The 25,355-nt window shown below is 43.2% G+C and overlaps 1 protein-coding gene across 1 annotated transcript in view; it reads left to right on the forward strand.

Moving 5' to 3' along the window:
- Positions 1 to 7,891: 7,891 nt before the first annotated feature.
- The window catches only part of itgav (integrin, alpha V), a 59,318-nt gene continuing 41,854 nt past the window's right edge, over positions 7,892 to 25,355 (forward strand). The window contains exons 1-2 of the mRNA XM_015965822.3: positions 7,892 to 8,284; positions 11,991 to 12,121. Of these exons, the coding sequence (XP_015821308.1) occupies positions 8,115 to 8,284; positions 11,991 to 12,121 (301 nt within the window). The 5' untranslated portion in view covers positions 7,892 to 8,114. The remainder of the gene's footprint in view (positions 8,285 to 11,990; positions 12,122 to 25,355) is intronic.

Genomic DNA, 25,355 nt, shown 5'->3' on the forward strand with positions numbered 1-25,355 from the left:
TGAATGAAGTCTCTAGGTTAAAGTTAAACTATAAGAGTAAGAGTTCAACAAAGTGATAGGATTTAGCTGAAAATTGAGCAAACCCATTCATTTCAATGGGACCAAAAATCGCAGAAAAGGCTGAATATCTTAAAAAGTATAAAATATTTTAATACCAAAAGTCCTTGCCGGCATAAGCTGAACGAGTTGAACGTTTTGATACCAAAATTGTGTAAATAGTTGAAGAATTGTGGAAGTAGTTAAATGCCAAAAAATGTACGGAAGCAGAATAATAAACTAACTATAAAGAGAAACAAGATCACTATAGTTTGAATGCTTTACAGCATTCAAATAATTACGCAGATGTATGGGTTACCCTGGGTGGTCTTTACAAGCCTACCAATCAAGTCCATAGAAGGAAGTGACCATCTAAAGATAGATTAAAGAAGCAATCGAGATAAGGAGACGTGGATGTGGGACCATGAACAGGGACGAAAGAGTTTACACGTTGGACCGCACATGGGACTGCATCGTCGGAGAGGGGAGAGCGGGCAGCAGAAGACGTTGTTGCCCTCTGCTGCCCGTTGATAAACAGAGAAGGAAGTGACGCCACCATCAGCGCCGTCAGCCTGAGGAAGTCTGCAGCCACAGACGAAACTTAGCGAAAAAACAGGTAACGAAACCGTTTCTGTGTTTTAAAAAAAGAACGACAGCATGGAATTAGAAACAAGACACAGCAAGAACACACCTAAGGTGACAAATGGGCCATTCCCATCTGTACCGGGTCGGCCCGGGCCGGGTAGCGTAGGTTGTTTACATATCTGGGTGGCCTGGTATTTTTCCGGACCAACCAAGGCTCATTCTCAGCCCTGTTCTCGAGGGGGTCTGCTTCAGGCCAACCAGGGCCAACACACCCACTGCTGACAGCAAATTCACAACTTCCATTAGAGCAAGCCTCTGATTGGTGGGAATCAGCCCACATGGGCTTAAGACAAGGATGTGTGGAATCAACCGGGCCAGGCTGGGGCTGACTGGGGCTACCCGGCCCGGTCCGACCTGGTACAGATGGGAATGGCCCATTAGGCTCCCTGTACTGCTGCACAGAGGGCACAACTGTGGCACTTTTTCCTGTGTCTTCTCTTTGTGATCTCTCTAGCAGACTTCTGCCTCTTGCAGCTGGGTTTGGTTATTGCAAATGTCCAATGGAAACTACAGTGAACCTAAAATTATGTGCAATTAAAATGCAAAAGGTGTGTGAGTGGATCAGGAGCAAAGCATCAATAAATTTGGTACAAGTCCAGGAATGTTCCCAGTCTCCACCAGCATGCGAATGTACGTGTGAATCAAGGGGCCACCCCATGGATCCGGAACTGCTCCCAACACCGACATTCAAAAATTGAAGTTCCACCCTCATACTCTAGATCAGTGGTTCCCAAATTTATTTAGCCGCGCACCCCCTTCTATGTCCCGACCATGTCGACGCACCCCCCAGCCCCACATCAGGGCATGGCTATATACTGTATATATACATACATACATACATATATATATATATATATATATATATATATATATGTATATATATGTATGTATGTATATATATATATATATATATGTGTGTGTGTGTGTGTGTGTGTGTGTGTGTGTGTGTGTGTGTGTGTGTGTCAATAGTGTGAATGGGTGACTGATTGTGTTGTAATAAGTTAGATAAAATGAAAATTGTATCTAAGAAAAAGGCTTGATCCCTCCTGCTTTAATTCTTGTAGAAGTACTGTATGTCATAACCATCAAACGACTCTTTTAAGGTTCACTTTAAAGTGAGTGAAGGTGAGCCAAAATGTTCTCATTTTTGTAGCCCCCTTACACACACACACACCTACACACACACACACACACACACACACACACACACACACACACACACACACACACACACACACACACACACACACACACACACAAATCTCCACCTCAATCAAAACTTTGACTGGTCCTCATGAATACACACAGCTAAGTGGTTTAAGCTCCGTACCATCTCTCCTGTTAGCCACCATGTTCTCTCCCTGATGTAACATGCTGTTTCAGTTACAGACACATTTACTCGTGTAAACCAGACTTCAGCATTTATCTTGATACCTTACGCCATCATCAGATGTCTCTCCCTGTGTGTACGCAACTCCCCCAGCCCCCCCTCCCCAGGAATCTCGTGGGATTTTGGCCACACATTCTTGAGCGCACACTTCATTGTTGCAGTTATTCAGAGGTTCATGGCCAAATAAAGACGGAACGCTTTCACTCACTGAGTTGTGGTGGTTCACAGATGAGACAGCTTGTGTAGACAAAGAAAATGATTCGGGCGAAGCTCCATGTGAGCCTGAAATATTACCAAGCATCCTCTTTAGTACAAGACTCGTGTGTTCTGTCATGATCTGCAAGCAACTTGGACTTGTTTTTTTCTAAAGATTTGTGAGACTGAACAGGAGTGGCTTGATTTATTAACTTAATAAAGACCTGATACTTTTTTGTGTTTAGCTTACCATGACTTACCTCTCAATAGCCTGGATATGTTGTATTTGGTCATCAAAGTTTTGTTCGTGACAATTTTTAAAAACATGAAAAATTCCATCAGAGTTTGATGTCTGGAATTGGCACATACTTTTATAATATGTGTGGAGAAAATTGGGATTAGTACCTGCTTGCTCCTAACTCAGCATAGAACTAGAGTTACTTATCTAGGTTTTCATAGGGACCTTGTTGAGTTCGGCTGTCCTGATTTAAAGCTCAGTCCTGGTTTAGTTTGACTGTCTTAACTACAACTGGGAAATATGGAAAGTGTATCCTTTTAGATTTGGGAATGAGTGTGGAAAATAGGGAACACAGGAAATAAGATCTTATTTAGAAAAAATAAAAGAAAGGAATGGAGCAGGAACTATTCCAAAATTGTTTATTATATCTTGTGTTCTTCTAAACCCTTCTGATCATTTATGACTAACTCTGGAAGCCATGAAAACAGGAATTCCTCATTGCTACATCTTGTCTGGTGCTGCAGAATGAACTTCCCGTTGTCCCTCAAGTCTCATATGTTAATATTGAATAGAGCAATACAAGGAACGGGAAGTTAAGATGAAAAAGAAACAGCCCATAATTGTATTGACTGGAGATGAGTTAGAATAATTGTGTTAGACCTAAAATGATTCCAATGGCATTGACATAGTATATTAGATGTGGTAATAGCTGTTACTGCGAGCAGAGGTGTGCTGAAAGGATGTTGGGAAAAAGCACAATGGTAGATCTGGCTCATATTGTGTGCAGCTGAACACATATTTGATCAGGTGCACAATAAATGCCTGAAAGCCTGCTTGTGTTAAAATTGTACATTTCCTCTTCATTCTGATGCAAAAAAAAAAGCTCAGAAAACTATTATAACTACTTAGAAAAGTAATTAGGTAACTTGGAAAGCACAGTTATTTGTTTTGACTGTGAACTACCTTTGTAAAGAATACGTAATATGAGGCATAAGATAAAGGGCAGATATTGTGTTATGTTTGACTTTTTTCTTGGTTTGAATAATTCGATGGTTTGTAAAAAACATGTTTATGAAGTTTTTTTTAATAAAATCCTTCTCACATATAGAGATTTCAGCATTTTTTTTCCTTCATTCAATCAATCAAATTTTATTTGTATAGCACCTTCCGCTGCCTTTGCAAGAGCCCAAGGTGCTGAACATAACACACCGTAAAGACAAAAGAACAAACAAATTTAAAAGGGTTAAAAAAGGCTTAAACAGATACAATTACATAACAGCCAAATGATAAAATGAATCATGCAACTTTAAAAAACCTACGGTGGTTCTTTACAGTTTCAGCACCTTACTGAATGAGCTCTGTCACTTTAGGAAAACAAGCTGGAGCTGGCCATGCCCACCCATCTCCCACTCAGGCTGCTATAAGCTGAGAAGCTCCCATATCTGGTAGGGACTCAGTGTAGAACTGCTGCTTGTTCAGCAGCAGCGGATTTACTCCAGGTGAGAGAAAGTTCAATGCTAATATCCCTGTTTGTGACTTCAACAGTAAGGACTCTTTGAAATGGCTTTTCTTAGACTCATATGGCGCTTACACATTAGCGTTGGCACGGCCCCGAAAGGTGTCGAACGGCACCGGAATTTGGTTTCACACACAGGTCAGATTAGCGTTTTTGGTGCCAAGGTGACTCTTTCTCAGACCTTCTCCCCAGCGGTCAGACTGGGAAAGAGGCAACACTATGGACTGATTGGCCGGCTGAAATTACGCCTACCGCCTCCGATCTGCCAGAAGAATGAGCCAGCGGAGAATTTCTCGCATTCGCGATTCATTTTCATGCTAGATGCTGTTGAGCAAATTTCTGTCTGTAGCACGGAGCTGCTGTTAAGTGTGGTAACGGGAGAAAAAAATAGCTTTGTGTGTGTGTGTGTGTGTGTGTGTGTGTGTGTGTGTGTATGTGTATGTGTATGTGTGTGTGTGTGTGTGTGTGTGTGTGTGTGTGTGTGTGTGTGTGTGTGTGTGTGCTCCTATTCTCCGCATCGGAGCCTTTGCCCTAGCAAAAAGACCGCTGCTCAGGGGAGAAATCAGTGTGTGTGTGTGTCACAAGATTGTGATGACACACACAGCAAATTAATAAAATAATGTGGTTCAGAGTCTCCAAAAGCAACACAGCTCATGTCCGCCCTTTGCTTATCTTGTGGAGTGGACTTTCCCGCGTGTATTAAGCTCCGCCCACAGGCTCTGGGATTTCCGCATTCCTGAGAAGTCCTTCGGATTTATATGTGAACACTACACCACCCGTTCCAGACCGAACTCACGCCATCCAGCCCGACCAAACCCTGACAGTGCCGACGCTAATGTGTAAGCGCCAATAATTCCTAAACCCAAACACAGGTAGAAAACAGTTTTTTTATTTTATTTACAAAGGCAGTATAGACCCACATGGCTATGGAGCTAGGATTGGGACAATATTCAGCATAACTTGTACCAAGTTTTGTAACTTCGAACATGTTTCATCACATGTAACTTTGGATTCGTAACTTGTAACTTTAGTTTTCTAACTTGTAATTCTCAATTCGTACTTGTATTTCTTGTTTTGTAACAGGAACATTGTATTTTGTACATGTATTTTTTATTTTGTAAAATCAAACTTTTATTTTGTACGTTTACTACTCATTTTGTAACATCAAACATTCATTCAGAAACATGAAACTTTCGTTTTGTAACTAGCAGACTTCCAAATTGAAAAAATCAAGGTACAAGTTTGAAATCAAAACTCTCAAAACACACATTTCATTCTACAGGTACAAACCTCAAATCTACAGTTACGGATCTTTTTGTCTCGATTCTAGCATCAGTGGGAGAAACTTGGGTGGAACCAATGAGAGCACGAGTCTTGGCTACCAATCACGTTTCTCGAATTCCTGTCCAATCATTGGGAGAGGAGGACAGGGTTCTGTCAGAGCTGTAGAGAGTTACGACATGTGCGGGAGTCACGTGGTTCATGTAGCTTCGAATAGTTCCAAACAGCCCCTGCTGCTGCATTGACTGCAGTTCATTTTCGGTGTTTCGGAAAGATTTTCCACGGTAAGTTGATGAAATGTCATCATTTTGTTGCATTGTGAAGCGTTAGCTAACCTCTTCGTACCAAAATAAGCCAACGATGATATTTTATCAGGGAATCAGAGAGAGATCAGAGAGAATTTTATTGCCAGCGTCCAGCGAACCAGAGCATAGGAACTTTACTCCACAGAACAGCCTGACCAAGATTACACACACACATATAGACAGAACAGATACAGGAAGACCACAAGAGCAGCCATAACGACGCTCATTTCAAGAGATGAAGAGGGGATTACATGAGGAGAGTTTGGGGAGGGAGAAAAAGGCTTAACAGAGTTTCACCCGGCAGGGAGTAGCTCTACTATGCAAAAAAACACCTCAACATATAAGCACAAACGTCACAGTTCACAACATGACACCAGGAAGGGAGGGGGGTTGGGCTGGGATCCTGGTTTCCTCAGCGGGAGCAGCCCATTTGGCGCTCAGCCAACTGTATCCACAGGTGGGTGGGGGCTCTGTTTCATACACTCCCTCTGCTGTCTATTAGCATGGATAGGCTAGTGTTAGCCTGGACGGGCTGGTGTTAGCATTGGAGAGGCTAGCCATTAGCGTGCCTAGGCTGGCCACTAGCTGGATTTCCTACCTCCTTGACGGACCTTAAGCATGGATAGGCTGGCATTAGCATCGGAGAGGCTAGCCATTAGCGTGCCTAGGTATGCCACTAGCTGGATTTCCTACCCCCTTGACAGACCTTAAGCATGGATAGGCTGGCATTAGCATCGGAGAGGCTAGCCATTAGCATGTCTCGGACATGCTAATAGACAGCAGAGGGAGTGTGTGAACCAGTCAATGACCAGCCGAGGGCTGCTAGTCCCCAGCGTATCTAGTAGTAACGCTGGTAAAGGTGCTATTTCTCAGTAAGCAATGCCAGCCTCTCAGTTACCGGCGCCAGCTTATCGTTAATCAGGTCGGTAGTTTGCTTTGGAATTTATATAGCCTCCTGTTGCTGGGCAGTAGTCTTAATTTTGGCCCCCATACCGGGCCATAAAAATGTGCCTGTAGAGTGGTGCATTAGTTTTTTTCCTGCCACATTTAACAGTTTAATTGCAGCTTTGTGCAGTTGAGAGCAGAACATGTAGAGCCTTGATAGAAAACATTTGAGCAAGATTAGCAATTCTTAGCTTTCAGTGTGACAGCGTGAGACAGAAGCTCACAAAAGCTGTCCTTTTCAAAGGTCACTAGGAAATCACAATGTGCTTTAGCATCTGTCTGTAGATCTGTTATTTTTATAATCGAAAATATGTATAATCTGTAATAAACAAGTTTTGCATCACTGTCAGTTTGTAATTACTGTACTCTTTAATTTTTGAAGTGTTTAGTTAGCCCTTTAACTTACAATTATCCTAGTTTTCTCTTCTCAAACTTTCATTTTAAATGGGTTTCAGGCTGAAAGCTGAAATAAATACAAATTATAATAACTTGCCAAAGCAAGTATATATTAGGTTCATATTACTTGCAAATATTAAAGTCAAAGTAAATAAAATATATTCTGTATATCTTCATTTGTCTTTTTTATAAAATATTTCCTCAGTCATTGAGGTTCTAGAGTTGTTTTGTTTTTTTGACTGGGTGTTTTTACTTTAAAGTTTGTTTGCTGTTTCAGTGTATTTATTTATTTATTTTTTACTATTTTCTGTAAATTAAATCAGGTATTTGAGTTTTTATTTATAAGTTGATATGGTAAGTTATAAGGTATCTTAAAACTTATATTTATAAGTTGACCTCAGTTTACAAACTACAGCTAGTTCATCAGAAGCAGATACTGTATTGCTGACATTAAAACGGTAAGTCTATGGGAAATTGACAGGATAGTGGAAAACGGCTGGAAAGTGGGGTGAAATAAGGGGAGTTTCCTACCAAAACTGATATATTTCATAGCCACGTCTCTGATGTTTCTAAAAAATCAAACCGTATGAAAATCGGTTGAAAATTGAGAAAGTTTGAGTTTAAATAGTGCATGCACCACTAAACACCAGTGTTAGAGGACAGCTGTCCGAAGTAAGATGGCCGCCGCGTACAGACGTCAGGGTCCATTGACGAACAGCGCGGGCGAGGGATCTAGTTATCTATGCCAGAACCTACCTAGATTGTGCCTTTGTTTTGAAAAGGTGTGGGCGGGTGTGCTTTGAATAACATCCGCCTGTAAACTAGCTTGACCAAAGGTCGTCGAAAGAAACAAGCCTTCCTGACACACTTCCACAGACTCCCAACACTCGCACGGTCGCGGCCTCTGCCCGGGTTTGTTTAGTAATTCCTTCAGTGATCTGGATTGCGTTAATCGGTTAAAACAGACTGCAGACCCACCGGAAAGAACCGAACCGTGTTCGCTCGGTGTGATTACCAGAACCAAGAATGTGTTTCGTTTAACGCCTGCAGAGACGAGATCTCCTGTTAGGAGCGCTGGTTCTGAGCCGGTTGGTGGTTTGAAGCCGCGGCGCGACATACGAACTATCTGGAGCATCTTCCTGCTCGGTGTTTTCTCCGGTAGCAGCCATGGCAGGAGGTGGACGGCCAGCGCTCGGGCTGCTGGTTCTGGTGGGGTTGCTCTTCCATCGCTGTGGTTCCTTCAACCTGGATGTGGACAAACCCTCCGTGTTCGCCGGACCCGAGAGAAGCTACTTTGGCTTCTCGGTGGATTTCTTCAAGTCCTCAACTAACCTAAAGTAAGACTTGATCATCTGACAGTTTGTTGTGTAAATAAACATGAATAATTATGGCTAAATGTGGATGGTAATGATGAATCTTTCTTATTCTTCCTATTCCCAGTTTCAAGGGAAACGAATAAACGAGTAAACAGAAATATGAACTCTTCCTTTCTACATCTCACACCAGTTATATATGTTTACTAGAGCAAGGAGGTCCCGCCAGCGTCTTCAGCGCAGCTGTGTGAAACGAGCCCTTCTGCTTCTATCAGCTGGTTTTAGGAAGCAGAGAAAAGTTATGTGGCTCGTAAAGCTGAAAGCAGAGCTCAGACTGGCAACAAACCTGGATCACACCAACTAAAATAAAAATGATTTATAGACAGTTTTATTCTCAAAGATGTACATGTTATTGGTCAAAGGTCAGGAAACATCTGGATGGGTCCTCCTTTTCCATGTCAGGCTGTGCTAGACCCCATCACATTGGGAGTGGCCTCGTTCATTCACAACGCAGTAATAACTGTTCTTTACATCAGGAAGGTTGTGTTGTAAATCACCATACAGACACAGAACAACCCGGGCTGTGCTGCTTTAGTTTGTAATACAGACATTTATTAAAATCTTCATATAAGAACGTATAAATGAGCCAGAACTGTTCTGCTATTTAACCCTTACCCGAGGGCCGGTACTCAGCATGTTTTAGTTGTTTTCCTGCTCCAACACACTTGATTAACTTGTTCAGCAGAACACCAAGCTCTGCAGAGGCTTGCTAACGACCTGAGTAAAATCAGGTGTGCTGAAACCAGGGCTGCCCCTAGGCAAAGTGGGGCCCTAAGCAGAATTTTATCATGACCCCCTACCCCCACAATTACTATATCATAAGATGCCATTTGGGTTTACAGCCTTTATTAGAATAAATAACCTCTTTCAAATAAAGAACAAGCCTAAAAAGCCACACGTCTGCATTTCCTGGGTGCAAAGTCGTCAATAGGGCTGAATGATTAATTGCATGTGCAATTAAATTGCAATGTGACAAAAGGAGATTTTCTAATCGCAAAGGCTGCAATTTGACTGGCAGCGAGTGGTTAGCACAACGCTAATATACATTTAAAAAACCATAGGGATGCTAATGCTAATATCGCCAATTACATTCTTACAAATGACAAATTAGGAACGTGCCTAATGATTACATTTGGAGTCTAATAAAAAGTAAAAACTGCCATTAATCAATTAAGTACAGACAGATATTTTAGTAAAGCTAGAAAATCGTAAGAGACTTTAACTCCGCTGAGTTTTGGTTAGCGGCTATGAATGTAACTGAACTACGGAAGCTCTGCATGGACAAAAACTCTAAACACAGAATACTTCAATAAACTGGACACATTTCTTTCCTGCTAATACATTTTCACAGGTGATGCTAATACCTATGCTCCTTCAAGGGATGTGCTCCTGGCTGCAAAGCATCGCACCTTCAAATACAACCTTTTGTCTTTAATTGTGAGTGTTTCTGTATGTGTAGATCAGGGGTGTCAAACTTTTGAGTTTGACAGCCCTGAGCGGGGCTTGAACCTGAAACCCTCCTGTTACAGGGCAGGCACTTAACTCCTGCCACCGTTGTCCCGTCTTAGAAAACATGAAATTTAAGTTTGTTTTTCATCCATCAAGTATTCTGTTTTTGATGAAATGGGATACTTGCTTCAAGTTTGGGCTGCATGGTGGAAACGTACAACAGCAGTATTGTTATTGAGTATTATTCTAAGTAAGCTGTTGTTTCTGCTCTGTCATCACAACTCTCACCACTTTCATCCAAGTCATGTGTGGCCTTCAAGGCCAGTGGGGAGCTATTGGATTAGCCTCATATATGACTGGCATGCAGAGCAGCTATGCTTGGCTCTTGGGTTATAACAGCCTGTCATTTATGGCAGTCCAAGCTAGGGACAGGCACGCCAAGTCTATCTGACTTTGTTGATGCTTCTACTCACAGCACAAAGACCTCTGAACTAAGGCTTTTAGCATGGAGAACAGTTAAAACACACCCTAAGCCCTGACTGAACAGCCACACAAATCAATAAAACGGCCTCCATCCCAGTGAATGAGTGACCTACAAATAAAACAAGCTTTCAATTGATATTTAGTTTATTTAGTTAGTGATCCACCTAACAGCTGCCTCAGAATCAATCTTCAACAATTCTGCTGTGAACGAAGGCTTTCTGCACAAAACTCTGAAACAGATGGAAGTAGTCCTCTAACATCAGACAGCCCCGGCTGCCCCGTCTCACTGAAGGTCAATAAACACAATCTCTAGAGAAAAACACATGAAGTCATCTTTCTGTCCATTGGTCAAAAAACGAATAAATGACTGACCGTCTGCATTTATTTAAAGTAGATGAGATGGTGAGTTTGCAGTCCGCTCTGGCACCAAGTTCAGCGTCGGTGTTGACTTCAGCCACCGCCAAGACAGACTCCATTCTGGAGTTTTACTCATGATGGAGGCTGAAGCTGCATTTGAACAAGAAACCCAGACTCAAAACAAATGTTGTCTTTCCACACAGCTGCACCCACCATGGTTTTATTAGGTTCTGTCTTTACAGGCGACCCAAATAGTTATTTTTGTGTAGTAGCAGGTTTACTTCTGCTTTTTGTGTCTGCCGATGAAGCTGCTGAAAACCGCCAGATGCCCAGACTGGTGGAGAGAGCAGAAGAACAAATGAAAATGCTTCTGCCACCTCAGCTGGTTTAGTTTCATGTGACTGTTCAGATCATGGTAAAATGGCCTGTACTTGTACAACACCCTCTTAGGGTTCTACAACCCCCCAAGGCGCCTCACAACACAATTAGTGATTAACCTTTTCACACACACATTCATACGCTGGTGGTGATGAGCCAGGATGTAGCCACAGCTGCCCTTGATGCGCTCTGAGGGAGGCGGGGCCTGCGGAACACTGGAGCCACTGGTCCCTCTGACGTGTGTGTGTAAAATACATCATACACTGGACAGAATGTAGTGAAGTACAAAGTAATCACTGAATGTTCATCAACATCTGATTTACTTTATTAGAATTTAACCCAATGCAAGATGGCCACCACAACAATTAAATTCAATTAATTTATATAGCGCCAAATCACGACAAGAGTCGTCTCAAGTCACTTCACATAATAAACATTCCAATACAGGTCAGTTCATTAAGCCAGTCAGAAAATGTTTCCTATATAAGGAACCCAGCAGGTTGCATCGAGTCACTGACTCGTGTCAGAGACCTTTACGGCAATCCTCATACTAAGCAAGCATGCAGCAACAGTGGAGAGGAAAACTCCCTTTTAACAGGAATAAACCTCCAGAGACAGAGCAGAAACACACACACACACCAGGTAGTGTTTATATGGCTGCATACATTGTGATTTCCTAGGACAGTTTCTATTTCCTAACAAAATAAACTTCATTGTATTTATCCAAGTGAATCTATAATTAAACAGGTAAACTAGCAGTAGCACATCCACTGTCAAAGAATGTAAAAAGTTATTATCAGGAGAGGGAGAATGTTTAAGTGGTTAGCAGCAGTGTGCTAGCCGATGGCCCCCTCCATGAGGTCACCACATCTCAGCAGAACTTCATTGAAGCTTCTTCTGGGGAGAAAAACAGCAAACATGTGTATCAGTTCAGTTGCTATTTACTGTGTTCTCACTGTGTAAGTTGTTGGTTATGCATAATGGCTTTCTTTCCTCTCTTTAGCTCCGACATTCTCATTGGCGCGCCTCGAGCCAACTTGACGTCCTCCAGCACTGTGGTGGAGAGAGGAGCAGTGTTCACTTGTCCTTGGAGCAGCTCCTCCAGCTGTCAGCAAGTGCAGTTTGACACCTCAGGTACTGGAACCTCCTGGTTCTGTTTCACAGGACGCCATCGGGGTTTGGCTCGGCTCTTCTGTAGGTGGTTTAGCTTCGAGTCCTGCTGCTTCCAGAATTCCCCAACTGATCCTCAAGAATCCTGCTGGGTTTGCATTATTAATGAGTTAAACCTGCTCAGATACGACGCAGGAAACTTAAAGGGACTTTACGGAGTTTTGAATTTTTATGCTCGCGATTGCCCCCCTTTGGCCAAAAGCGTAACGGCAGCTTCAATAGTAGGCTCGTGCACGAGGCGCGCATGCTGTACGTGCACACTCCTTAACGAAAATAACAGCTGAGACAGTCCTGTGTGTGTGTGTGTGTGTGTGTATGTGTGTGTGTGTGTGTGTGTGTGTGTGTGTGTGTGTGTGTGTGTGTGTGTGTGTGTGTTTGTGTGTGTGGCCCGGAGGACAGAGGACAGGAGAACGCGCAGCTAATTAATTAAATTATTTGGTTCTGTACCTTTCTCTTCAGCACAGCCGACAAAGGTTTATGATGGGTCAGTCCTCCTGCATGCTCAGATCATTCCCTTCCCTTGCTTGAAAAATTGTTCCAAAATGAAAGTTGAACCCACATCTTTTTTTATCTGTGAATTCAATGCCATTCGGCGAGTCTCAAATAAAAATTTGGGCATCTTACTGTAAAAAAAAATACCATTAATGTAAAAAAGAAACTCTAAATAAACTATGTTCGTATCCAGAATCGAACCTGGATCATTTGCACGAAAGTCCGACGTCTTACTAGGCGAGCTAAAGCACCAGTGATGTCCTTTGTATCCGTAACATTTATATCCTTGATGGCAGCTGAAACAACGTTCAAAGAACGGTTCGGAGGGCTATGCCTGAGCGTGAACGCGCATGAAGCAGCCTGCTTGACCCGAGCAGCTCTCTTTTTCTGTGATTTTACAGAAAAACAGGCAATCACAGTAAAAATGCCAGGGCTCATTCTACAGGACCAGTGCATTGCAGGAGAATGTATGAAGAAGACATTTATTATTTCTATACATGTTTTGGCTGTCAAACTTCCATAATGCCCCTTTAAGCAGAGAATGAGGATGACACATGTCATGTCGTGTGTGTGTGTGTGTGTGTGTGTGTGTGTGTGTGTGTGGCTACCTCAGAAAACGTTTCCAACGGCATTTGATCATTTTCCTTACAGCTCCTGGTAACTATCTGCACTGGGACAAAGGCAAACAGAAATCCTGTGGGAAGTGTTATAATCACCGCACACGGCACGCTGTTTACCACAGTTTTAGTCAACAAGCTAAGTTCCTGCTCTTAACCACAGATAGGCCTTTTGGTCTCATAAAATACAGATGAAATGGCTAGAAAACAGAATAAAAGGACCTTCGAGGGATGGAGAAAATAATAAACATTAACTTGTGTAACGAGGAGACAGAGATGGAGGTTGTTGGTGATTCCACCTTAACTCCTCTTACAGATTAGAAAGAGAATCCAACATTCCTGCGAGGAAAACTGATTTCATCCCTGACTTGTTTTAGTTTTGGACGTTATTTTGAGATTAAACATCTAAGAAGGGTTTCTTTGAGGAGAACAAGTGAACTTGTTACTTTATTGTTGAGACGCTGAGCTGCTGTAGTTTCATGTCAGGACACATCAGGAATGTGTTATGAAGAGAAATGTGCTCATCTCTGTGTGCAACACATTTGTTGTCTAATCGTTAATATCAGAAACGTTTCTCTACAGCACTGATCATTTTCCAAGTTATTCATTTTGTTTGTAGTAAAAAGGCACCTGCCCGTCACTCATGGCCGTAAATGTTCACTTATGAACTCTAACTATAAAATACACAGAGGGTCTAACTTTTGTTTCAGAGAGCTGTTTTTATTACTTTTGACAATGTAAAGTTTTAGTGAGAAACCAGATGAGCTGATTTTGTAGCTCTCCTCTTTAATTAACTTAATTTGAAGCGTATTATTTAGAACAGGGGTTCTCGTAACGCTGCCAGCAGGCCGTCCACGGGGGGGATATGTGGATGGTGTTGGTGCAGAAAGATTCTGAGGAGAGGTTTGTTTTTTATTAATGCGAGGCTTAACAAAAATCTACAATGACAAGTTGTCTAGAATTAACCAGACTTTTTTCTTTTCTTAGTATTTACTGGTAAATGGAGCCACAACCCCCCACCCCTGACTTTTACTAAAGCCTGATTCATGCTTCTCCGTCAGCTCCACCATCTGGTATGGATTCCAAGTAAAACCCATCGTACCACACTGAGAAGAACACAGGAACTCATTGGGCTTCTCTAGTTTATTTTTGTCTTATTGAGTGTGAAAGGTTTTAGCAAAATCTAAAGAGTTGACTCAACTAATGCATGGATTGACGGAAGCGTTTAGCTCTCATACTTCTCTGTCTCCTGGGGAGTGTTATAAATAATTCCCCTCCAGGACAGCAGAGGGCGTAGCGCTGTTCTGTGGTATCCTGTCATGTATCCGGTCCAAGATAGTGTGTTTATATTGTGTTTTTTGTGTATATAAGAGACTTTTTAACTGACAAATTTGTCTCTCATCCTCCTCCACCTCTTCATGCGCTCGCCACCTCTAAACCCACGTTTCCTGTCATTTCCGTCCACAAATAAAACGCTTGCTGCGTATCTTTTCACTCCTCCGGTCACGGGGAATTAAACGTTCATGTTTTTAGAGTTTTTTCGCGAGGTATTCTGCTAGCTGTTCCGTGTCTGCCGCTAGTTATCCTCGACTATTTATGTTTTTGAGGGCGCAATGGCGGCGGTGTAGACGACAGCGCTGCCCTGACCAATCACAAGCTTGCGTTCTCCTTCTCGTTCGATGGATGTTTAAAAAAGTGGGCTCGACTCTGTACGTACTTGCGTGCCTGTCGGGGCCCTACGCAAGGACGGGTAGATGCGTTGCGTGTCTCCGCGCTGACGCAGACGGAGAAGCATGAATCAGCCTTAAGGCTTTACGGCTAAAGAGAGAGCGACACATGCACAGTGTTAACGGTGTTAAAATAAAAGGCTTACTAACGGAGTTAGCTTTTACCACAACATGTGATCAGACTAATTACTTTTTCCATCATTACAACACTTTTTCTGTTACTGATCAGACAATCAAGCACTAAACAAAAGCTGTCACCATTAAAGAAACTTCTGCCCGAACCCGTGAAATCTAATTAAAGCTCAACTTTATTCACATTTTTAGTACATCTGCAGTGGGCTCTAGTAGGAACGAATGCCCTGTAGGTGGTACTCTGTAGGAAAATAAAGCTCTGGTGTGTGTGAGGATGTAGAAGTCAGCTGGAGGAGAGAATAGCTTCATATCTCAACTCTGGTTGGCTAAATGCTACACAACTCTACCACTGACTGTTTGCTCTGCAACATTTAAGTTTTATCTCCATAAATAACTCAAGAGAAGTACTGCTGTGTGGTGAGGTTGCTAATGCTAACAATTAGCATGTACTTGCCAGGACATTTCCTAGTCTAAACCAACCTTCCTTGTCACGAGTCAAGATGGGTGAGCACATGAATGTTAAGTGACAGCGTGACGTAGATCTGTCAGGCTTTTCTAATCCTAGAGCCTCACCGTCTAGTTTCTATCTGAAGCTAATGCAGGAGATAGGTGTAGGAGACTATTTTCATGTTCAGCCTGCTTGTAAAACTCAGAGTGACTCATTATAGTCAGAAATAATCATTAAATAATGTTTTTTCTGTTACGTTGACCTTTAATTTATTGCTCCACCTGTGAATCACCTTTTACTTGGGTCACCTGCAAGTAGCCGCCCCCTTGCAGGACTCTGGTGTATGCGCAGTTTGCATTTTAAATATGTCCTGTGGTGGTTTTGGTGTAAACAGAAGGTTTTTGTTGCCAGATTTTTCCACATTTCAGTAACCTTTTCCAAAGACTTCAAAGTCAAATCAGAAAATCTTATTTCTTAACAGTTGCTTTGACAAACATCACTTGAACACATTTCCCTATCCAAGGTCTTAAAGCAGAACAACGTGGACTCATACACTCATACACTCGTGTTAGTATTTTATGGTGATATTGCTTCAGAATTAAATCTGTTGGTTTTGGTTATAATTAGAAGCCCCAGTTTGGGTGGGGCAGATTATTAACAGAACCAATCCTATGAATGCAATTCAGGCCATTGCATCACTACCACTGGAGCTGCCTTTCAAAACATCTGGTATGGATTCCAAGTAAAACCCATCGTACCACACTGAGAAGAACACAGGAACTCATTGGGCTTCTCTAGTTTACTTTTGTCTTATTGAGTGTGAAAGGTTTTAGCAAACTCTAAAGAGTTGACTCAACTAATGCACGAGCTGTCACAGCATTTTGAAACCCGTCTTATCTCCAAATAAAAGCCATCAGACCCTGAATGTTTCTAAATTAACACATTTAGTGTCACAGGATGTCACAGCAGAAACCTCTAGATAAACCGAAGAACTTCCATTTGTCAAAACACAAGAAAGAAACCTCCAAATTCTTAGAAACCAGAAGCTCTTTCTTTTAATCAGCATGCGTTACCTAACTAACAGGTTCTGTCCTGTTATAACAACTACAGGTATGTAGCAGTTGCCATCAGCTCCTCTGATTACACTCAGAAAAACACATTTTATTTCCTCAGAAGGACAAAAATGCATTTAACTTCAGATCAGCAAAAACAGCATATATTCAAACTGTTAAGAAAATATGATATACTTATCTTTAGGATTTCTTTGTGAGAGTTACAGGGCTTGGCCCAGTCTGAAACATTAAAACATTGAAAAACAAAGGCCTGCACACATGGCATCTTCTTAGCTCATCTGGATGGATTTTAAAAAGAACTTTGAACTCACCATTATTGTTTTTGGCCGGAGGAGCTAAGTTGTTGGAGGCTTTATGCCTCTGGTAGGGTCACCCATAGCAAACAGGTCCTAGGTGAGGGATCAGACAAAGCGCAGCCAACAGACTCCTTATAGCAACAAAAATCAATGATAACCGTGTTCCCTCGCCCGGACGCAGGTCACTGGGGTCCCCCAATAGAGCCAAGCCTGGAGGTGGGGCACGTCGACAAGTGCCTGGTGGCCGGGCTTTCACCCATGTAGGAGGTTCGTCTTCAGGCCGAAGAGGAAATGTGAGTCCTCCTTCCCATGAACCCACCACTTGTGGGAGGGGCCAAAGGGTTCAGGTGCAATGTGTGATGGGACCTTGGGGTCTGATCCTTGACTATAGAAGCTGGCTCTCGGTACGTGGAATTTCACTTCTCTGGTGGGGAAGGAGCCTGTGTTGGTGTGCTAGGTTGAAAGGTTCCAATTAGATATAGTCGGACGCAACTCAATGCATGGCTTTGGCTCTAGCACCAGTTTCCTTGAGAGGGGGAGCCTCCCTCCACATGTGTGTGAGGAGACAGGTCTTAACTGTTGTCTGTGCTTATGCATCAAACTGCAGTTAGACTACTCACCCTTTTTGGAGTCCTTGGAGGGGTTGCTAGAGACGCTCCTTCTGGTGTCTCCCTCTTTCCGCTGGGGGACTTGAACACTCACATGGGCAATGACAGTAAGACCTGGAGAGGTGTATTGGGGAGAAACGTCCCCCGTGATCTGAATTAGAGCTGTGTTTTGTTATTGGACTTCTGTGTTCATCATAGATTGTCCATAATTTGTGCTCTTGGCACCAAGATAACTTAGGTTGCAGCACAATCATTGACTTCGTTGTTTTTGTTTCATCATATCTGCGACCGCATTACTTGGACATTCGGGTGAAGAGAGAGGCGGAGCTGTCAAGTGACCACTAACTGATGGTGAGTTAGCTTCGATGGTGGGGGAGGACGCTGGTCACACCTGGCAGGCCCAAACTTACTGTGTCTGCTGGTAATGTCTGGTGGAGTCTCCTGTCAGAAGTTTCAATTCTCACCCCCGACAGAACTTCAAAATGTTCCCTGGGATGCGGGGTACATATGGGCCATTCCCATCTGTACCGGGTCGGCCCGGGCCGGGTAGCGTAGGTTGTTTACATATCTGGGTGGCCTGGTATTTTTCCGGGCCAACCAAGGCTCATTCTCAGCCCTCTTCTCGAGGGGGTCCGCTTCAGGCCGACCAGGGCCAACACACCCACTGCTGACAGCAAATTCACACCTTCCATTAGAGCAAGCCTCTGATTGGTGGGTAGAATCAGCCCACATGGGCTTAAGACAAGGATGTGTGGAATCAACCGGGCCAGGCTGGGGCCGACTAGGGCTACCCGGCCCGGGCCGACCCGGCCCGGGCCGACCCGGTTCAAATGGGAATGGCCCAATAGACTCCAAGTGGGCCATGTTCCATGTTCCCATTGTCGAGGTGGCTGACCAGAGCTTTGGCTGCAGGGTTTTCAGTGTTTGTTGTGGTGCCAATCCCCTAACCCACTGGTGGACACCGACGGTTAGAGATGCCGTCAAGCTGAAAAAATAGTCGAGTCTGTTTGGCCTGTGGAACTCCAGAGGCAGCTAATGGGTATTGGCAGGCCAAGCAAAATGTGGCTTGGGTGGTTGCAGAGGCAAACACCGGGGCATAGGAGGGGTTTGGTGAGACCATGGAGCGAGACTTCGGTATGGCTTCGAGGGGATTCTTGTCCGCCATCTGGAGCCTCAGGAGGGGAAATCAGTGTGCTGCCAACACTACTGTATTTATAGTAGGGAGGGTATGCTGCTGACCTCTACTCCGGACGTTGTGGATCAGTGGGCAGCGACCTCAATCCTACCGGCACGTCTTCCAGTGAGGAAGTAGTCTGGGGACTTTGGGTTGGGCTCTCCAATCTCTTGTGCTGAGGTCACTGAGGTGGTTAAAAAGCTCCTCGGTCACGTGAGATCTGCCCAGAGTTCCTTAAAAGGAACCCAGGTTACAAAACCTTGTGGTTCTTAAAAGATAAATGTTTGTATCAGTTATATTAAAATGGTGTAAAAAACCTTCTTAATGTCTTCATATTTGTAACATTTGTAAAAATAGTTTAACTCGTAGGTCGCCATTGTTGTTAGCGTCACAATGCACTTTGGGTAGTGACGTCATATGGTTGTACCTTGGTTGCACCAGCCGGCTTTGGGACCCTGTAGTGACTGTTCAGCGACATCAACATAAAAGGATTCGTTTCCTGTTTGGAAATGGATTTATGTGCAACCAATATACATCATGGCCCCCAGAGTGCATTGCGTGTGGAAAACATGGCGTCCTACGTATGTCAAAAAATTTACTAAATAATACAGATTTATAAATAAATGGCTATATTTTGTGTGTTTCTAACAACATAGTTTGGTACAACAGAAAATGTGTGGCTTATTAGAGCATACACGTCCTCAGAGTGGAGATAAAGAAATGGCTTAATGAAAACTCCCTGCAGCTATATGCTAACAAAACAGAAACTCTGGTTGTTGCCCCTGTTGGTTCTGTCCCAGAGATTAAGCAGTACCTGAGTGATTTGGGCCGATCTGTGAAGTTAAGCCTTAGAAATTTAGGAGTCATCTTTGACAGTGAAATGTCTTTTGTGCAGCACTGTAAGCCGCTAACGAGAAACTGCTTTTTTCCACTAAGGAACATCTCGAAACTTAGACGAATGGTGTCAAGAAATGATACCAGGCCGATACCAGTATCGTATCGGTGCATCCCTATCTATAAGTCCTGAATCTAAAAGTTCCACATGCCAATAATTGGTAAAAAAAAAAAAAAAAAAAAAAAACATAGGTGAAGTTTCTAAAGGCAGACGAGGTAAAAAGTAATCATTAACCGATCCAGAACTGTTCTGGATCGCCAACCCATTGTTCTCAATCAATCAATCAATCAATCAATCAATCAATCAATCAATCAATAAATCAATCAATCAATCAATCACCAATCAATCAATCAGTCAATCAATCAATCATCAATCAATCAAAGCTTTATTTATAATGCGCCTTCCGCAACCCTGTCGGGAAGCCCAAGGCGCTGAACTTAGTGCAGGGCAATAAATTAGCACAACGAGCAGGCGGGGGGAGATGGACAGTTCAAATAAGCATAGTTCAAAGGAAGAAAATGGCATGGTGGGTGTAAGCTGTTTACAAGGAAAGCTGTATTTTAAAACAACAACCAGCCCATCACCTCTGCCCCGCGATCTGGAGATATTAAAACAGGAGCAGCCAGGTGGTATCAGCTCCAGCAGGGCGCTTGAGTCACCAAACGAGATCCAGGACTCACAGATGCACAGAAAACTCAAGTCATGCTGAATAAAAAAAATCCCGAAGAATAAAAGTTTTGTTCAGCACAGAACTGGCATTGACCAGACCAAACCGGGATCGCGCATGGGCACAGTCTCCTTTAACTCTGAGCCCCTAACCGAGCGTAGATTCTCCCAGCAAACCCCACTCTGGCGAGGTCCTCGAGCCGATTGGCCGTGGCACGGTGCCAGCTCACCCTCATAGCTGGCCAAGTTCACTAGGCAGGGTGCAGAGTAATCCATAAGACATCTCGGAACCACCGGGTCAGAAGCTGGGCCGAATTGGACCAGCCGCTTCTTCAGGGATCCAGGAAGTCCAGCCCGACGTCTCACCTCGTTTTCCCCGTCTTCTCCGATGCTTCCTTCTCAAGCTGGGGCGGACAGAGGGCCGACACATCATGGCTTGGGGGGAGAGAGCACACGGGCAGTCCAGACAGCAACGCCATCCGTGAGGTTCCCAGCGCGCAGCACCCGCTACATCAACGGGAGGACGAAGCCTCAGCAGCGCAGCTCGATCATAAGTAACCAGAGAAGCCACACCATTCAAAAAGAGCATCAGAGACAACAAAAATACATAAAAGCCAAAAAACGCCAATAAAAGCCAATAAAACGCAAGGTTCCATTGCATAAAGAGGACGAGCAGCTCGCTGCATGCACCCGCGCCATCTCACCTCTACTATGTTCTGATTGAGAACCAGCTTTTGATGACGATTTCAAAACGTTTGACTCTAGCAAACATATCTGAAACCGAAATGTTTACCAAGACATCAAAACAAAAAAAAAAGATCCACCAGATTCACTAATACCAGTAGTGTTTAGGGTTTCTGATGTTTTTCTGACATTCAGGTGGCCAAACGTCACAGATAAACTCTGCTTACCCAATCAAAAGTTATTTTTGGTTTAGTGTGTCATGAGTTCGGCTTTTGTCAGAAAAGGTTGTGGAAGCAGAGAAAACATTAAAGTATAAAAATAAACCAACCAGCTGAAACCAGGAGAGATGTCTCTGTTTGTCTACTATTGTGTGTAGTTGAGGCTACTTGGTATTCTGTGGGAGACCTCAGCAAACTAAAGTAGGCAGCAACAAACACACCACCCTGTCGCCCTGCCCCCCTCAGACACACACTACAGCTCAGGGTTTCACACTCGTTATAAGGCTTCTCCAGCTTTTCATTAAAATCTTAGATTTGTGTCATTTCTGCTGTTTCATGTTCGGTCTCATTAGCACGTGGTCTAACAAAGACGATGGAGAATGTTTCCTAGTCCTGTTCTGTGTCTTAGGGCATGAATTTTAATCTCTGACGCTACGACACACCGATGATGTTGAAATATTTAAAACTTTTTATTGAGTGGTTAGGGTTATTTGAGGCCATTGGAGCGATTATCAGTCATATCAGTGTAGATTTAAATGTTATCCGCCGCCAAGCAGAGGACCTTGGAAATGTAAGGGTAACTCCTTTTCAGCTCTGAAGCTCGGTGACATGTTGCTACTGAAACTCCATCGAGCCTGTTTTTGATGCAAAACATTGATCAGGTTTAGTCCTCTGCCACCAGTGCTGCACCCGTTACATTAACCTTCCTACCTGTAGTGCAGTTTTACTGCCAGAGACAATTCATTGCATATCTTGAGATGGGATTGTTCCCCAAGAAAAGGATCAGCTTTAAACCTGAGAGGTGTGTGTACTAATAATGAGTAACTTTAGCCTCCTTTTTGTGCTTTTTCTAAAGTCAAACATGAGCTAACACACACTCTTGATTAGCTAGAGTTAACTTCTGGCTATTTCACTATTTAAAAGATTAGATGACAGCATGTTTTGCTAGTTGGGACATTCAGACAGTATACCATTATCCTGAATATTAGCTAAACAGATTTATGGGCATTTGTAAGGCTTGTTGCCACACGTGTGGAGCAGTTACCCCCACGCGGCTCTGCTCTTGCACTGTTATGCCCATAAAAGGTCAGTTTGTCTCACACAGCCTTGTTAAGTGTAGGTTCTGCAGCGGGATGTTTATAATCCAGCTTGCAGCCTTATGGTACACGAACATGGCTCAGCAAGTATCTGCAGCCCAAACGTGCTCTCTGAAGGTCCTGCCTCTGACGATAATGCTGTTGGTGGCTGTCCTAGTTATACAGTGTGTGTGTGTGTGTGTGTGTGTGTTTTCTCCTACAAAAGGAGCCTTTGTTGTTAATTTGACCAGTATGATTGCTGCCCAAAGCTTGACTGGAATGACCGAATTAACTGGAATGTTTCTCTGTGTTTGTGCTGTTTGTGAGTGTGGCATGACTCTGACTCACTGCCAGTCTTTTCCTCTCTGACCAGTTCACCATTATGGATCCCATGCTTTTGTTCTGGCTAGCTTTTTATTTACACCCTTAGTTGTGTCACCTGTCTAGCCACAGTGACTGACATCTATTTTTATACATTTAAAATGTATTTCTCTTCTGATTTGGGTAACGTGTAGCTGGAAGGATTCTAGAAAGAGAGGCATAAATAAACAGTTCAGGGAAAAGGAGGACGTGTGCTCTGTGATTATAATCTCTTTGTCTGAACAGTTGCAGGTTTTTATCAGTAAATGAGCTTTTTTATATGACAAAAGCTGGTATAATGATGTTTTATGTATTCTTCAGACTACCTTTGGTATAATCTTTGGGTGGGTATTTAAATAGACTAAGTCCTCTGGCCAAAGTAACCTAGAATGGAAACATTTTTGGAAGACACATGCCTTTGCTAACTCGGCTAGTTAAGTAGCATAGACATCTAGACAAACCACAGCAGTGGGAAAAACGTTAGCTCTGCAGGTCAGTCTAGCCACGCTCCATTGTAACCTCAGCAGGTCTACCACTGCACTGAGCAAATTTAGGTTGGGCCAGTCACAGGGTTCTATGTTTGTAGAGAGACCTTGGGCAGACTTAGCACCAGAGTTGTGACAAAAGAAAAACTACAAAGATGGCGTAGGCTCAAGAACAGTGCTCATTTGAAGGGCTTTGGCATCAATTTTGGATGACTCAGACTTGGGCTTTTCTTTGAGACGTGAGGTCCTTTATTTAGGTAGAGCACATATGTCAGAGTCAAGGCCCGAACAAGAAAACATAAATCCTGAATAGATTTATAAAATGCTGAATATACCACAAGTAATGAATACCACTGATGCCTTTTATTTAAAACTGACTTGCTCGTGTGTAATTTGGTTATTCCACATTCAGTGTAAATGCAGAAATAAGTTTGTTTCCAAATTTAAAGGTTCAAAATTGCATATATGTTGATAAAGAAAACGTGCAAATTTACCGCCACTTTTTCAAAAAATATTAAGTTTGGCCCTCGACTCCGTCCCAGAGTTTCATTTCGGCCCCGTGTGAGTTTGAGTTTGACACCCCTGAGGTAGAGGATGTATTTTCTTCTTCTTCTTCGTTGATTTCAGGAGAGACGAATATGTCATGTTGCTCTTTGCATGGATTGGTCCTAGTGCAGCCCAGTTACGTCTCCACAATGAGCTCTTTCTTTGGGTCATGGCCAGACTATATATTTACATTTACAGGATGAGTAGTTATGGTGATGCATCTGATGGTACAGCTAAGTATGGCTGTGGTTCCCAGTTTCCACGTTTAAACAGTAATAATCCTGCATCATTCCAAGCTTTTTTTTTTGTGGGTAGTGAGCTGAAAATTCACCCCTGCTTGGTTAAAGCACCATGGTGAATAAACAGTGCCGTGGTGCATAACCACCACCTAGCTTGGCAAAGTGTTACTACCAGGTGCCAGTGGGTTAAGGTGGGCGGACAGACACTGTACGACTTTTTCACTCGTAGCACTCAGCTTCAGCTCAAACTGTACGACTTCCTCGCAGGGCAGATCTCACGAGTCATGTGCTCACACTGCACGACCTAGTTCTCGGATGCGACCTGACTGCTCACACTGTACGTCTGGTAGCAACACGTCGGCCCTAAAAATATGCTAAAAATAGCATTTTTTACTCAACACGTCAGACTTTTTTGTCTTGTTTTGCCTGTTGTCCTTCGGGAGTGCTGCAGGAGGACACACAGGGATTTATGGGGGTTGGATGAGGAAAACGAAATAAAGAAAGTAAATCTGTGTTTTGTGATCAGGTTAATTTGACATGAACACGACAAACACACTTTCTTAACAACCTTTGTGAGTAAAAAAAAATGTGTAGAAATAAAACGAACAACGTGTGTTATTAGGGAAATAGCGGGCGAGCAGTGTCGATGCAGGATTGCACATGCGCCGTGAGCGGTTCTGGTACTTTTTGGGTCGCAGCTGCTCGCAGCGCCGCTTCAACAGTGCGATACCCTCACGAGGGACGAGCAAAATATCAAACACGCCAGAAGTCCGTGCGAGCTCACGATTGCTGATCGGTAGCTGGTCACGTGGTGTTAATCGCCTCTCGTAACCCCCTGTACACCACACGACCGCTCGGCGCAAAACTCGCCCCGATCTTGTGGATTCTCGCACGAGTGGAAAATCGGCCCAAAAAAGTGAAAAAATCGCACAGTGTACGCCCGGCTTAATAAAGACTACTAACTAAAGTCATTTTAACTATTCAGATTCCTGTTTCTACGATCCTTGAAATATTTAAACCCCCTAGCTTGGACAGGATGTCCCTGAAGGTGAATTCTTCTTTAGTGACAGCAGGGTTACTCAAATGTAGTGGTCCTATAGTGCCAAACATGAATAACTTCTGCCACCTGGACCTGAAAAGAAGTTGGCAGCATAAAAACCTGTTAGCCTGAGGTTGATATTCTAATATATTATCACAGAGCTTTAGAGTTTTCTATGCTCTTCTGTCAACGTGAACTCTTTCCATTCATTGAGGAGTATGCTAATCCACGGACAAACAGCAAAGAGATGCAGTCTGTTGTCATGGCTACAAGGCTATTTAGATGATAACTAGCTGGCAGCAGACCTGTTGCATCATTACATGCTGATTCACCACCATTGTAGGAGATTAGGAATGAAATATTGAATCCATTTCCAAACACGAAACTAATCCTTTCATGTTTTGACCAACAGTGTCTGCTGTG

Source organism: Nothobranchius furzeri, chromosome 14, assembly GCF_043380555.1.
Source record: "Nothobranchius furzeri strain GRZ-AD chromosome 14, NfurGRZ-RIMD1, whole genome shotgun sequence".
NCBI lineage: Eukaryota > Metazoa > Chordata > Actinopteri > Cyprinodontiformes > Nothobranchiidae > Nothobranchius > Nothobranchius furzeri.